The following is a 15,326-nucleotide window of genomic DNA, read 5'->3' as shown; positions in this document are numbered from 1 at the left end:
GATATTTTGGGTCCATGGCCAGGAAACTCCCCAGACCTTAATCCCATTCAGAACTTGTGGTCAATCCTCAAGAGGCAGGTGGACAAACAAAAACCCACAAATACTGACAAACTCTAAGCATTGATTATGCAAGAATGGGCCGAAAGTTAATTGAAAGCATGGCAGGGCGGATTGCAGAGGTCTTGAAAAAGACGGGTCAACACTGCAAATATTGACTCTTTGCATCAACTTCATGTAATTGTCAATAAAAGCCTTTGACACACTTGCTTGTAATAATACTTCAGTATTCCATAGTAACATCTGACAAAAACATCTAAAGACACTGAAGCAGCAAACTGTGGAAATTAATATTTGTCATTCTCAAAACTTTTGGCCACAACTGTATACTCAATGGCTCCATAGCTGTATTGGTTCACAACATTTCAAACCTAAAACTCTGCTTAAGTGCAATGGAGGAAGCAGTTATTTCTGTGTGTGTGTAGTGTGCGCGGGGGCTGCAATGTGAGGCCAAAGAGCGTGAGGAGAGGCAGCGGCAGAGGCTCCAGGAACTGCAGGCCCAGAGCCAGGTTGAGGAGAGCTCTCTGGCCCAGCACACACTCAGACTGGAGCAGGTCAACACTGCAGTGGCCGACATGGAGGACAGGAGCCGGCGAGTAGTGACCAGGGACCACAAGCAGTGTGCCGTCCTGCAAGAGCACGTGCCTCTGCTTGGTAAGCAGAAAATAACTTATACTACTTACAGTTGAAGTCAGAAGTTTACATACACTTAGGTTGGAGTCATTAAAAGTCATGTTTCAACCACTCCACAAGTTTCTTGTTAACAAATTATAGTTTTGGAAAGTCTGTTTACTTTGTGCATGACACAAGTCATTTTTCCAACAATTGTTTACAGACAGATTATTTCACTTATAATTCACTGTATCATAATTCCAGTGGGTCAGATGTTTACATACACTAAGTTGACTGGGCCTTTAAACAGCTTGGAAAATTCCAGAAAATTATGTCATGGCTGTAGAAGCTTCTGATAGGCTAATTGACATCATTTGAGTCAATTGGAGGTGTACCTGTGGATTTATTTCAAGGCCTACCTTCACACTCAGTGCCTCTTTGCTTGACATCATGGGGAAAAAAGAAATCAGCCAAGACCTCAGAAAAACAATTGTAGACCTCCACAAGGCTGGTTCATCCTTGGGAGCAATTTCCAAACGCCTGAAGGTACCACGTTCATCTGTACAAACAATAGTACGCAAGTATAAACACCATGGGACCACGCAGCCGTCATACCGCTCAGGAAGGAGACGCGTTCTGTCTCCTAGAGCTGACAACAGCAAAGGACCATGTGAAGATGCTGGAGGAAACCGGTATAAAAGTATCTATAACCACAGTAAAACAAGTCCTATATTGACATAACCTGAAAGGTCACTCCGCAAGGAAGAAGCCACTGCTCCAAAACCTCCATAAAAAGCCAGACTACGGTTTGCAACTGCACATGGGGACAAAGATCGTACTTTTTGGAGAAATGTCCGCTGGTCTGATGAAACAAAAATAGAACTGTTTGGCCATAATGACCATTGTTATGTTTGGAGGAAATAGGGCGAGGCTTGCAAGCCGAAGAACACCATCCCAACCGTGAAGCACGGGGATGGCAGCATCATGTTGTGGGGGGTCTGCTTTGCTGCAGGAGGGACTGGTGCACTTCACAAAAAAAATGACATCATGAGGAAAGAAAATTGTGTGTATATATATATATATTGAAGCAACATCTCAAGACATCAGTCAGGAAGTTAAAGCTTGTGCGCATTTGGGTCTTCCAAATGGACAATGACCCCAAGCATACTTGCAAAGTTGTGGCAAAATGGCTTAAGGACACCAAAGTCAAGGTATTGGAGTGGCCATCACAAAGCCCTGACCTCAATCCTAAAGAAAATGTGTGGGCAGAACTGAAAAGGCGTGTGCGAGCAAGGAGGCCTACAAACCTGTCTGTTACACCAGCTCTGTCAAGAGGAATGGGCTAAAGTTCACCCAACTTATTGTGGGAATTTTGTGGCAGGCTACTCGAAACGTTTGACCCAAGTTGAACAATTTAAAGGCAATGCTACCAAATACTAATAGTGTATGTAAACTTCTGACCCACTGGGAATGTGATGAAATAAATAAAAGCTGAAATAAATACTTTTCTCTACTATTATTCTGACATTTCACATTCTTAAAATAAAGCGGTGATCCTAAGACCGGGCATTTTTACTCTGATCAAATGTCAGGAATTGTGAAAAACTGAGTTTAAATGTATTTGTCTAAGGTGTATGTAAACTTCCTATTAGACTTAGACTCCTTATTTGCTCACTATCGCTGTACTCTCGCTCTCACCCAGGGTTAAAATAATATTTGTTTTCTTTCAAATACTTTAAAGGCGATTGATTGAGCTTACCTGGCACCATGGAACCAATGTTATAGTCCCCAAAGTACAAAGCCTGCCCATCTGACGCTACACACAGGCTCAATCAAATGCTCCATTAGGTGTTTGAAATACATTAAGTGTTTGAAATACATACAGTACCAGTCAAAAGTTTTAGAACACCTACTCATTCCAGGGTTTTCTATATTTTTACTATTTTCTACATTGTAGAAAAATAGTGAAGACATCAAAAGTATGAAATAACACATATGGAATCATGTAGTTAACAAAAAAGTGTTAAACAAATCAAAATATATATATATATTTTTTTTTAGATTATTTTAAGTAGCTACCCTTTGCCTTGATGACAGCTTTGCACGCTCTTGGCATTCTCTCAACCATGCATTTAAATTAACAGGTGTGCCTTTTTAAAAGTTCATTTGTAGAATGTATTTCCTTCTTAGTGCGTTTGAGTCAATCAATTGTGTTGTGACAAGGTAGGGGTGGTATACAGAAGATAGCCCTATTTAGTAAAATTCCATATTATGGCAAAAACAGCTCAAATAAGCAGAGAAACGACAGTCCATTATTACTTTAAGACATGAAGGTCAATGAGTAAAAGTGCAGTTGCAAAAAACCATCAAGGGCTATGATGAAACTGGCTCTAATGAGGACTGCCACGGGAAAGGAAGACCCAGAAATACTTCTGCTGCAGAGGAAAAGCTCATTAGAGTTAACTGCACCTCCGATTGCAGCTCAAATAAATGCTTCCCAGAGTTCAAGTAACAGGCACATCTCACCATCAACTGTTCAGAGGAGACTGTGTGAATCAGGCCTTCATGGTCGAATTGCTGCAAGGTAACCACTACTATAGGACACTAATAAGAAGAAGAGACTTGCTTGGGCCAAGAAACACAAGCAATGGACATTAGACCGGTGGAAATCTGTCCTTTGGAATTTAGTCCAAATGTAAGATTCTTGGTTGCAACCGTCGTGAGACGCAGAGCAGGTGAATGGATGATCTCCGCATGTGTGGTTCCCATAGTGAAGCATGGAGGAGGAGGTCTGATGGTGTGGGGGTGCTTTTGCAGGCGACTCTGTCAGTGATTTATTTAGAATTCATGGCACACTTAACCAGCTTGTCTACCACGGGATTCTGCAGCGATACGCCATCCTATCTGGTTTGCTCTTAGTGGGACTATCGTTTATTTTTCAACAGGACAATGACCCAAACACACCTCCAGGCTGTGTAATGGCTATTTGATCAAGGAGAGTGATGGCGTGCTGCATCAGGCTTCAACAATTACCCGACCTCAACCCAATTGGGATAAGTTGGACGAGTGAAGGAAAAGCAGCCAACAAGTGCTCAGCATATGTTGGAACTCCTTCAAGACTGCTGGAAAAGCATTCCTCATGAAGCTGGTTGAGAGAATGTCAAGAGTGTGCAAAGGGTGGCTACTTTATTTTGTTTAATACATAATTCCATATGTTATTTCATACTTTGGATGTCTTCACTATTATTCTATAATGTAGAAAATACAGAAAAACCCTTGAATGAGTAGGTGCGTCCAAACTTTTGACTGGTACTATATTTGAAAGAAAGCAAATTTACATTTACATTTAAGTCATTTAGCAGACGCTCTTATCCAGAGCGACTTACAAATTGGTGCATACACCTTATGACATCCAGTGGAACAGCCACTTGCATCTAAATCTTTTAGGGGGAGAAGGGGGGTGAGAAGGATTACTTACCCTTACTTACCCTATCCTAGGTATTCCTTGAAGAGGTGGGGTTTCAGGTGTCTCCGGAAGGTGGTGATTGACTCCGCTGTCCTGGCGTCGTGAGGGAGTTTGTTCCACCATTGGGGGCCAGAGCAGCGAACAGTTTTGACTGGGCTGAGCGGGAACTGTACTTCCTCAGTGGTAGGGAGGCGAGCAGGCCAGAGGTGGATGAACGCAGTGCCCTTGTTTGGGTGTAGGGCCTGATCAGAGCCTGGAGGTACTGAGGTGCCGTTCCCCTCACAGCTCCGTAGGCAAGCACCATGGTCTTGTAGCGGATGCGAGCTTCAACTGGAAGCCAGTGGAGAGAGCGGAGGAGCGGGGTGACGTGAGAGAACTTGGGAAGGTTGAACACCAGACGGGCTGCGGCGTTCTGGATGAGTTGTAGGGGTTTAATGGCACAGGCAGGAGCCCAGCCAACAGCGAGTTGCAGTAATCAAGACGGGAGATGACAAGTGCCTGGATTAGGACCTGCGCCGCTTCCTGTGTGAGGCAGGGTCGTACTCTGCGGATGTTGTAGAGCATGAACCTACAGGAACGGGACACCGCCTTGATGTTAGTTGAGAACGACAGGGTGTTGTCCAGGATCACGCCAAGGTTCTTAGCGCTCTGGGAGGAGGACACAATGGAGTTGTCAACCGTGATGGCGAGATCATGGAACGGGCAGTCCTTCCCGGGAGGAAGAGGAGCTCCGTCTTGCTGAGGTTCAGCTTGAGGTGGTGATCCGTCATCCACACTGATTTGTCTGCCAGACATGCAGAGATGCGATTCGCCACCTGGTCATCAGAAGGGGGAAAGGAGAAGATTAATTGTGTGTCGTCTGCATAGCAATGATAGGAGAGACCATGTGAGGTTATGACAGAGCCAAGTGACTTGGTGTATAGCGAGAATAAGAGAGGGCCTAGAACAGAGCCCTGGGGGACACCAGTTGTGAGAGCGCGTGGTGAGGAGACAGATTCTCGCCACGCCACCTGGTAGGAGCGACCTGTCAGGTAGGACGCAATCCAAGCGTGGGCCGCGCCGGAGATGCCCAACTCGGAGAGGGTGGAGAGGAGGATCTGATGGTTCACAGTATCGAAGGCAGCCGATAGGTCTAGAAGGATGAGAGCAGAGGAGAGAGAGTTAGCTTTAGCAGTGCGGAGCGCCTCCGTGATACAGAGAAGAGCAGTCTCAGTTGAATGACTAGTCTTGAAACCTGACTGATTTGGATCAAGAAGGTCATTCTGAGAGAGATAGCGGTAGAGCTGGCCAAGGACGGCACGCTCAAGAGTTTTGGAGAGAAAAGAGAGAAGGGATACTGGTCTGTAGTTGTTGACATCGGAGGGATCGAGTGTAGGTTTTTTCAGAAGGGGTGCAACTCTCGCTCTCTTGAAGACGGGAGGGACGTAGCCAGCGGTCAGGGATGAGTTGATGAGCGAGGTGAGGTAAGGGAGAAGGTCTCCGGAAATGGTCTGGAGAAGAGAGGAGGGGATAGGGTCAAGCGGGCAGGTTGTTGGGCGGCCGGCCGTCACAAGACGCGAGATTTCATCTGGAGAGAGAGGGGAGAAAGAGGTCAGAGCATAGGGTAGGGCAGTGTGAGCAGAACCAGCAGTGTCGTTTGACTTAGCAAACGAGGATCGGATGTCGTCAACCTTCTTTTCAAAATGGTTGACGAAGTCATCTGCAGAGAGGGAGGAGGGGGGGATTCAGGAGGGAGGAGAAGGTGGCAAAGAGCTTCCTAGGGTTAGAGGCAGATGCTTGGAATTTAGAATGGTAGAAAGTGGCTTTAGCAGCAGAGACAGAGGAGGAAAATGTAGAGAGGAGGGAGTGAAAGGATGCCAGGTCCGCAGGGAGGCGAATTTTCCTCCATTTCCGCTCGGCTGCCCGGAGCCCTGTTCTGTGAGCTCGCAATGAGTCGTCGAGCCACGGAGCGGGAGGGGAGGACCGAGCCGGCCTGGAGGATAGGGGACATAGAGAGTCAAAGGATGCAGTAAGGGAGGAGAGGAGGGTTGAGGAGGCAGAATCAGGAGATAGGTTGGAGAAAGTTTGAGCAGAGGGAAGAGATGATAGGATGGAAGAGGAGAGAGTAGCGGGGGAGAGAGAGCGAAGGTTGGGACGGCGCGATACCATCCGAGTAGGGGCAGTGTGGGAAGTGTTGGATGAGAGCGAGAGGGAAAAGGATACAAGGTAGTGGTCGGAGACTTGGAGGGGAGTTGCAATGAGGTTAGTGGAAGAACAGCATCTAGTAAAGATGAGGTCAAGCGTATTGCCTGCCTTGTGAGTAGGGGGAGAGGGTGAGGTCAAAAGAGGAGAGGAGTGGAAAGAAGGAGGCAGAGAGGAATGAGTCAAAGGTAGACGTGGGGAGGTTAAAGTCGCCCAGAACTGTGAGAGGTGAGCCGTCCTCAGGAAAGGAGCTTATCAAGGCATCAAGCTCATTGATGAACTCTCCGAGGGAACCTGGAGGGCGATAAATGATAAGGATGTTAAGCTTGAAAGGGCTGGTAACTGTGACAGCATGGAATTCAAAGGAGGCGATAGACAGATGGGTAAGGGGAGAAAGAGAGAAAGACCACTTGGGAGAGATGAGGATCCCGGTGCCACCACCCCGCTGACCAGAAGCTCTCGGGGTGTGCGAGAACACGTGGGCGGACGAGGAGAGAGCAGTAGGAGTAGCAGTGTTATCTGTGGTGATCCATGTTTCCGTCAGTGCCAAGAAGTCAAGGGACTGGAGGGAGGCATAGGCTGAGATGAACTCTGCCTTGTTGGCCGCAGATCGGCAGTTCCAGAGGCTACCGGAGACCTGGAACTCCACGTGGGTCGTACGCGCTGGGACCACCAGATTAGGGTGGCGCGGCCACGCGGTGTGGAGCGTTTGTATGGTCGGTGCAGAGAGGAGAGAACAGGGATAGACAGACACATAGTTGACAGGCTACAGAAAAGGCTACGCTAATGCAAGGAGATTGGAATGACAAGTGGACTACACGTCTCGAATGTTCAGAAAGTTAAGCTTACGTAGCAAGAATCTTATTGACTAAAATGATTAAAATGATACAGTACTGCTAAAGTAGGCTAGCTGGCAGTAGCTGCGTTGTTGACACTACACTAATCAAGTCGTTCCGTTGAGTGTAATAGTTTCTACAGTGCTACTATTCGGGGGCTAGCTGGCTAGCTAGCAGTGTTGTTTACGTTACGTTGCGTTAAAAGAACGACAATAGCTGGCTAGCTAACCTAGGAAATCGCTCTAGACTACACAATTATCTTTGAAACAAAGACGGCTATGTAGCTAGCTATGTAGCTAGCTACGATCAAACAAATCAAACCGTTGTACTGTAATGAAATGAAATGAAAATGTGATACTACCTGACCGGTGATTGAATTCGAATCAGTAGACGTGTGGTGACGTTGGCTAGCTGTTAGCTGTTAGCTGTTGGCTAGCTAGCAGAGTCTCCTACGTTAAGGACGACAAATAGCTGGCTAGCGAACCTCAGTGAATTAAGATAATCACTCCAAGACTACACACACTAAACTACACAATTATCTTGGAAACAAAGACAGCTATGTAGCTAGCTAACACTAAACTAATCAAGTCGTTCAGTTGAGTGAATAGCACTACAGTGATGCTAATCTGTGTGCGTTAGCTAGCGTTTGCTAGCTCCTGGGCGAATAGCAGTGAAGGCTACGTTAGGGCGACGAAATACGATAATTATGCAATTATCTCTGATACAAGGACGGCTATGTAGCTAGCTAAGAAGAATTGCTAAGATTAGACAAATCAACCGTTGTACTATAATGAAATGTAATGAAAAAGTTATACAACCTGCAGAGCGAAGTGCGAATGCGACCGCTCGCTCCAACCCGGAAGTGCCAAATACTATTTGAACTCCGGTCTGATCTCAATACACTATCTTTCATTATTCGCTCCTATCATATCACCAATATTCACCGCTGTGTTTGCTGGTTTTTGCCTGCCTGGTTTATCCACCCACACCTGAAGCAGGTTTGTTACATGACTGTTTATGTGTGAATGTGATCCCAGGGCAGGAGCTGTGTGAGAGGGAAGCCCAGCTGCAGGAGCGCGCTGTGGAGCTGCTTACGCTGCAGGAGGAGCTGGGGGCGTGTCGGGCGGAGGTGCAGTGTATGCAGGAGGAGAGGAGGAGTGCCGAGAGCAGGCTGCAGGCCCAGAAGAGCTGTGAGCACGCCCACCAAGAGAAACCAAAGGAGACAGAGCAGGTGGGTCATAGGGATGGATGGATAGATGGTAGGGAGGGATATCTATGAATGGCTACTGGCTTTTCACCTAAACTTAGTGGATATCTACGTATTTCTCATTGCTGTACCATTTTAACCGGATGGTATCGTAGCGTCTGTCATCAGACTGTGGGTTGCGACGACTAAGGAGGAACTCATTTGGAACTCTGTTCCGGTGCACATTTTTTCATCAATGATCATTGGAAAAATAACGATTTCGCATCTTTCTAATTTTCAGAAGGGGAGGGGACAGTTGGCCCATGCGTTGGCTGTGAGTTTCCGTTCAGGAGGTTTGAGACTTCACTAGTCTCGTTAGTATCTTTTCTCCTACATCTTCGCCCAGAACCTAATCGAGCATCTGAAGCAATTTCAATTCTTCGTTTCCGAGATTAAGAAGAATGAAATGTGTCGCCCATCGTCTCTGTTGACATATTTAGGCAATCTGAGTGGCAAATTTGCAGGGATTAGGAGAAAGTGACTGGTAACAGGATAAATAATAATGATATTAAACAATATAGCAGCAGCATAAGTGGTATTGTGTGTGAGTGTGGGTAGAGACCTAGGTGGGGGTGGGCAGCTATTATCTAGCTGTTTAAAAGTCTCATTGCTTGGGGGTAGAAACGGTCTCGGAGCCTGTTGGTCCGAGACCTGATACTCTGGTACCGCCTGCCGGAAGGAAGCAGAGAGAACAGTCTATAGAAGGGGTGGCTGGAGTTTTGGGAAATGTTTCGGGCCTTCCTCAGACACAGCTTGATATGCATGTCCTGAATGGCTGGGAGCTGGCCATGGTAGTGCAGGCTACACAGGACAACAACCAGAAGTCCAGAGGCCTGCAGAAGGAGCTCGACACGGTGTCCAAGGAGATGATGGGCCTCAGAGACAATGTTCTGTCCATCTCCACTACAGAGTTGGAGTTAGTTACAGAGTTAGACCTTCAAATGTAGACAGTGTACAAAACATTAGGAACACATTCTTGATACACACTGGAAACTGTTGAGCATGAAAACCCAGCAACATTGCAGTTCTTGACACACTCAAACCGATGCACCTGTTACCATACCCCATTCAAAGACACTTAAATATTTTGTCTTGCCCATGCGCCCGGAGCACTTTCAGTACATAGTATGAAGTTGCATTATGTTATGTAATCTGTTGTGTCCCTCAGCTGCGCAGTCAAGAGGGGGGCGAGTGCCGCCTGAGGGAGATCAAGGAAGCCATGCGTTGGCTGAAGACTGACGTCAAGGCAGAGCTGAACAGCGGGATGGTAGAGCTGCCCCTCGCGCCTGACCAAGATCCCTCCTCCACTGACGACCACAAAGAGAACTACCCCCTCTACTCAACCCCAGCCGTGCCTAGGCTAGCCTGCAATCCTACTGTAATGCCTCAGCTTTGCTACCTTACATCTCTCCCTGTCATATCTAGTTTGTGCTGCACACACAAGTCTGTTAGCCTGGGTGCCAGTCTATTTCAAGCTCTTGCCAACACCTAATGGAATTGTTTAGCTTGACAATGACAAAGGCAAGAGCACAAACAGATCTGAGACCAGGCTTCAAGTCTGTATACAAAGCTTTTTTGAGCAATGCCCAAGATTTGTGTCTGTGGTTAACTTTTGGTATTTGAGTTTAACATACTTCCCTTTTCATCATACCTCATGCGAAATACCTTGTAACAAAGATTATTACAGAACCGCTGTTCTACCATCACTAGCAGGCAGAGGTCTTGCCTGTGTTCCTTAGATTGATGGGGTGTACAGTACAGTCTAGGAATTCCTCTGAAACGATGACAGGTCTGTGTTTCTCTGCATGTCTGTCTTCAGGATGAGCAGTGGAGGGGAGAGGTGCTAAGAGAGAGACTTCGACAGCAGGAGGACCTCCTGAAGGTACTACTACCCCAACGTGTCTTTACATTCCAGTATGCTTCATCTCATGTTGGACCAAAGTTCAATCAGGGCCATATCAAACTTCTCAAGAGTAGCCATGCTGATTTAGGATTAGTTCAACCTTTAGATCACAATGAACACGTTGACATACTGTACAAGGGGTAGGGGAGCTTATCTGAGATCAGTACTCCTAATCTGAGATGCTTGATAGCTACAGTAGGGCAAAAAAGTATTTAGTCAGCCACCAATTGTGCAAGTTCTCCCACTTAAAAAGATGAGAGAGGCCTGTAATTTTCATCATAGGTACACTTCAACTATGACAGACAAAATGAGAAAAAAAATCCAGAAAATCACATTGTATGATTTTTTATGAATTTATTTGCAAATAAGTGTTTGGTCAATAACAAAAGTTTCGCAATACTTTGTTATATACCCTTTGTTGGCAATGACAGAGGTCAAACGTTTCTGTAAGTCTTCACAAGGTTTTCACACACTGTTTCTGGTATTTTGGCCCATTCCTCCATGCAGATCTCCTCGAGAGCAGTGATGTTTTGGGGCTGTTGCTGGGCAACACAGACTTTCAACTCCCTCCAAAGATTTTCTATGGGGTTGAGATCTGGAAACTAGCTAGGCCACTCCAGGACCTTGAAATGCTTCTTACGAAGCCACTCCTTCGTTGCCCGGGCGGTGTGTTTTGGGATCATTGTCATGCTGAAAGACCCAGCCACGTTTCATCTTCAATGCCCTTGCTGATGGAAGGACGTTTTCACTCAAAATCTCACGATACATGGCCCCATTCATTCTTTCCTTTATACGGATCAGTCGTCCTGGTCCCTTTGCAGAAAAACAGCCCCAAAAGCATGATGTTTCCACCCCCATGCTTCACAGTAGGTATGATGTTCTTTGGATGCAACTCAGCATTCTCTGTCCTCCAAACACGACGAGTTGAGTTTTTACCAAAAAGTTCAATTTTGGTTTCATCTGACCATATGACATTCTCCCAATCTTCTTCTGGATCATCCAAATGCTCTCTAGCAAACTTCAGAAGGGCCTGGACATGTACTGGCTTAAGCAGGTGGACACGTCTGGCACTGCAGGATTTGAGTCCCTGGCGGCGTAGTGTGTTACTGATGGTAGGCTTTGTTACTTTGGTCCCAGCTCTCTGCAGGTCATTCACTAGGTCCCCCCGTGTGGTTCTGGGATTTTTGCTCACCGTTCTTGTGATCATTTTGACCCCACGGGGTGAGATCTTGCGTGGAACCCCAGATCGAGGGAGATTATCAGTGGTCTTGTATGTCTTCCATTTCCTAATAATTGCTCCCACAGTTGATTTCTTCAAACCAAGCTGCTTACCTATTGCAGATTCAGTCTTCCTCTCTGTCATGGATGCCATTATCTCATATGTATATACTGTACTCTATACCATCTACTGCATATTGCCTATGCCAATCGGCCATCGCTCATTCATATATTTTTATGTACATATTCTCATTCATTCCTTTACACTTGTGTGTATAAGGTAGTTGTTGTGAAATTGTTAGGTTAGATTTCTTATTAGATATTACTGCATGGTCGGAACTAGAAGCACAAGCATTTCGCTACATTCACATCTGCTAACCATGTGTATATGACAACTTGATTTGAGCGTGCTACATGGCAAACCAATCCGAACTCATCTCTCGCCATGTCCAGCCCATCCATTATCTAGGGTTAGGCCAATCATGGCTAGCGGGGTTCCTGTTTTGTTTTTGTTTTTCATGGCTAAACCAACAAAGCTCATAATTTAACAATTTATTTTCCAGATGTCATACAAGTTTGTTATTAAGGCACATAAAAGTTCACATGTTCCAGAAAGCGTTTCAGACAAAAAACGCATTTTGATTAAAAAATAAAAATGTCTTTGTGCAAATGCCTCTCCTGTGATGTAGTGACGTGTGACATACGCCTAGGTTTCTGGGTCACAGATGGGCAGGGAAGGCCTATCTATGCCATTCTTCATTTGTTTCTGACTGTTCTGTTGTCCTCGCCAGGCTCAGCTGGGCAGACGCATGTGGTCTCAGGAAGAGTTTCTGAGCCAGCGCAGGCAGCAGACCGAGGGGAGTCTATTGGGGCTGAGCAGACGAGTGGACAAGCTGGGCCAACTGCTCGGCAACTGCACCTCGGACTCCCTCTCTCTGAGCTCCTCTGAGTCCCCACTTAAACAAGGCTATGTAAGTGTGAGCAAAAAGGGAAGGAACCCTTGTCTAATAGCACTTATAGCAGCTACATTCATCCATCAGTAAAGGAATTTGTGATATGCCATGGTACTGTTTACATTTATTTTAGAACAACCCTAATAGTTCATGTATATTCCATTGTATCCATAAGCTACAAGTGGAAATCAGTTAACAATACAGTCTCGGTCTTAATCTGTTTAGCCAGATGCTCCAGAGAAATGGCGTCTCCAGGAGAGTGCGCAGGCGGAGGTGTCCCACAAACCTGTGAGACTGGATCCTACACTACTTGAGAAGTAGCCAGGCCCCAGGCTGCGTCCAGGCCTCTGACAGCCTCCCAGCCTCAGTGTAGGGTGAAGTTGCCCCTAGATGCTGATATTGGGTCTTCTTTGCATTTCCCCACTAATGGTTAAGGTTAGGATTGGGGGAGGGAAGCTGATCCTAGATCACTGCCTAGGGGAAACTTCACCTTAGAGCGTGAACAGTCATCCTTTCTGTTTGGTGTGGCATGCCTCAACATGATCCACCATCACAGCAATATTTACCCAGGGTGAAGAGGAACAGTCTCCCATCCATCCAAAGTGCACTTACTTGGCCTGTCAGCAGAATCATCAAGCAAGATTTTTTTTTTTATGAATATATATATATAAAACTATGCATTTGTGTGGCTTAAGTATTGTATCCTTAACATAGTTTCCACTACCTCAACTAGTTTGAGAAGTTTTTTGGGCAAATTCAATTACATTTTTGCCTATGAATATGCTTGTTTTTGTATGATATATTGGTATATTTTTTTACTTTTCAATATCAATGTCTCATTTATTTACAAGCTTTCCAGTCACGGTAGCATTTCATTCCTAGCATCCGGCTAATGCATGAAAATTATGTTTGTTACAATCAATATGTTTTGTGGACTTCACTAGACATATGTTGCTCTCCGGTTTTGTGATTAAACAAAGGTGTGGTTGAATGTATTGTCTCGGCCTTGGATCTATATATATCAGGGTTTCAAGGCATATGAACTAACAGGTTATAGAGCAAGCAACGCAATTATCGCAACACATAGGTTGTCATGGATTTTTTCCCCTGGCTTGATACCCCTGCACCACTACTACAACACAATCAAATTGTGCAACATCTGCCTGGTTGTGTTACTTCGCCCAATATCATTATTAAGGCGATAGGGCCACAAGTGGTTTGAAGCGCGTGCACCCAGGGGGAATTGACATCCAAAATACATTGAAAAAGCAAAAAAGTGATGTCATTACTGTTGTTAGCTAAATTGAATATGTCAATTCCTTTAGACATATATTTTAAGATACCTTATTGGAATTATGAAAAATCACCCTGAAAATGTACCTGTCCTTCAAATGAGGGGGAACTATTTTATCAGACGCCATTCTGCTGCCCAGTTGTAATAGCTAATGGTTGAAGTATCAGGTCCGTGTGGACAACGTAAGTCCCTTACAATGCGCAATGCTGTCGGGGGTACGCCTAATAAAAATGTGATTCACAAAAAAAATACATTCCTTCACATTTTCAAACAGGCCATTTACATTTTCCAACGGGGCTATACATTTGGGTGAGGGTTTTTTTCTCACCTGAGTAGCCTCGTTTCAATGCCAAAAACAAAATTAAACTATCTAGTGTTAAATAACTACACAACGTAAAATACAGGTAGCCTAGTCAAATAATTAACATCCAATCACATTAACCGTTACTCTCTCGCGGGAATTCCATTAACGGTCCATATGTAGCTGCAGCGCATTCCGTTTGCTCGAAAATGGATGAATGTTTTTTTTAAAGTAAGGCAGACGTCCATAGAAACACTTACCAGCTCTACTGGTAGTGCTGCTACTACCAGCAGTACTGCACCTGCACCTGTCAACGACACAAGTTGTTCTGCTTCCACGCGCACATTCAATGCTAGCATCAGGAGTTCAACATTTGTTGTTAGCCCAGCTCGCATGGACACAGTTGTGCATTTGATGCAGCCGAAGAGCTACTGCCCCCTTACCCGGGAAATCACTGAACAACAGACAGGGACATTGGACCGTCGAAGAGACGCAAATATGATGAGAACTACATTGATTTGAGGTTCACTTATATTGGGACTAGTGCCTTTCCTCAGCCACAGTGCAAAAGTACTATCTCACAATCCGATGAAACCTTTACACTTGCGCAGACATTTAGAAACAAAACATGCCATATTGAAAAATAAGCCAAGGGAGATTTTTTGAGCGAAAATGTATGACTTTCGAGTAGTAAGACATAAAAGCAACATAAACCATTAGTAAGAAGGGGGTAAAAGCGTCTTATATGGTGAGCTACCGAGTGGCTCTAGGACAGACAAGCCCCATACTGTTGTGGAGGACTTAATTATTCCTGTTGCTGCGGATATGGCTGGGGGAAAAGGCAAAAAAAAACTATACAGACAATGCCTCCATCAAACAACACTGTTTCACGACGCATCAGTGACATGGTAGATGTTTTGAAACAATTACTGTTTTGCATACAAGTCAGTGAATTCTATGCGTTACAGCTGGATGAGTCAGCGTGCCTGGCACAGCTGGTATATTTCCGTTACATTTATGAGGGGTCAATTAAGGAGGACATCCTATTCTGCAAACCACTGGAAGCCAGGACAACAGGATATTATATTTTTTAAGTACTGGGCAGCTTTGTGACATCAAATGGACTTTGGTGGTCAAGATGTGTTGGTATCTGTACTGATGGCGCAAAAGCCATGACAGGGAGATATAGTGGAGTCGTAACGCGCGTGCAAGCAATTGCCCCCGATGCCACTTGGGTACACTGCAGCATCCACCGAGAT

At 45.4% G+C, this 15,326-nt stretch overlaps 1 protein-coding gene across 10 annotated transcripts in view; it reads left to right on the top strand.

Moving 5' to 3' along the window:
• Positions 1 to 15,326, top strand: part of cntrl (centriolin) — a 226,409-nt gene that overhangs the window by 105,985 nt on the left and 105,098 nt on the right. For 7 of the 10 annotated variants that reach the window (XM_035786379.2, XM_035786378.2, XM_035786376.2 and 4 more), the window contains 6 exons: positions 483 to 711; positions 8,190 to 8,383; positions 9,567 to 9,776; positions 10,218 to 10,280; positions 12,311 to 12,490; positions 12,698 to 13,463. In XM_035786379.2, the coding sequence (XP_035642272.1) occupies positions 483 to 711; positions 8,190 to 8,383; positions 9,567 to 9,776; positions 10,218 to 10,280; positions 12,311 to 12,490; positions 12,698 to 12,793 (972 nt within the window). In that variant the 3' untranslated portion in view covers positions 12,794 to 13,463. Of the gene's footprint in view, positions 1 to 482; positions 712 to 4,167; positions 4,253 to 8,189; positions 8,384 to 9,566; positions 9,777 to 10,217; positions 10,281 to 12,310; positions 12,491 to 12,697; positions 13,464 to 15,326 lie in introns of those variants that run through there. The other 3 variants (XM_035786375.2, XM_052462630.1, XM_052462629.1) reach the window with 3 other exon arrangements.

The sequence above is a fragment of the Oncorhynchus keta genome, chromosome 14, assembly GCF_023373465.1.
Source record: "Oncorhynchus keta strain PuntledgeMale-10-30-2019 chromosome 14, Oket_V2, whole genome shotgun sequence".
NCBI lineage: Eukaryota > Metazoa > Chordata > Actinopteri > Salmoniformes > Salmonidae > Oncorhynchus > Oncorhynchus keta.
The sequence above is the reverse complement of the archived record's forward strand: the minus strand, read 5'-3'. Positions and strand labels throughout refer to the sequence as shown.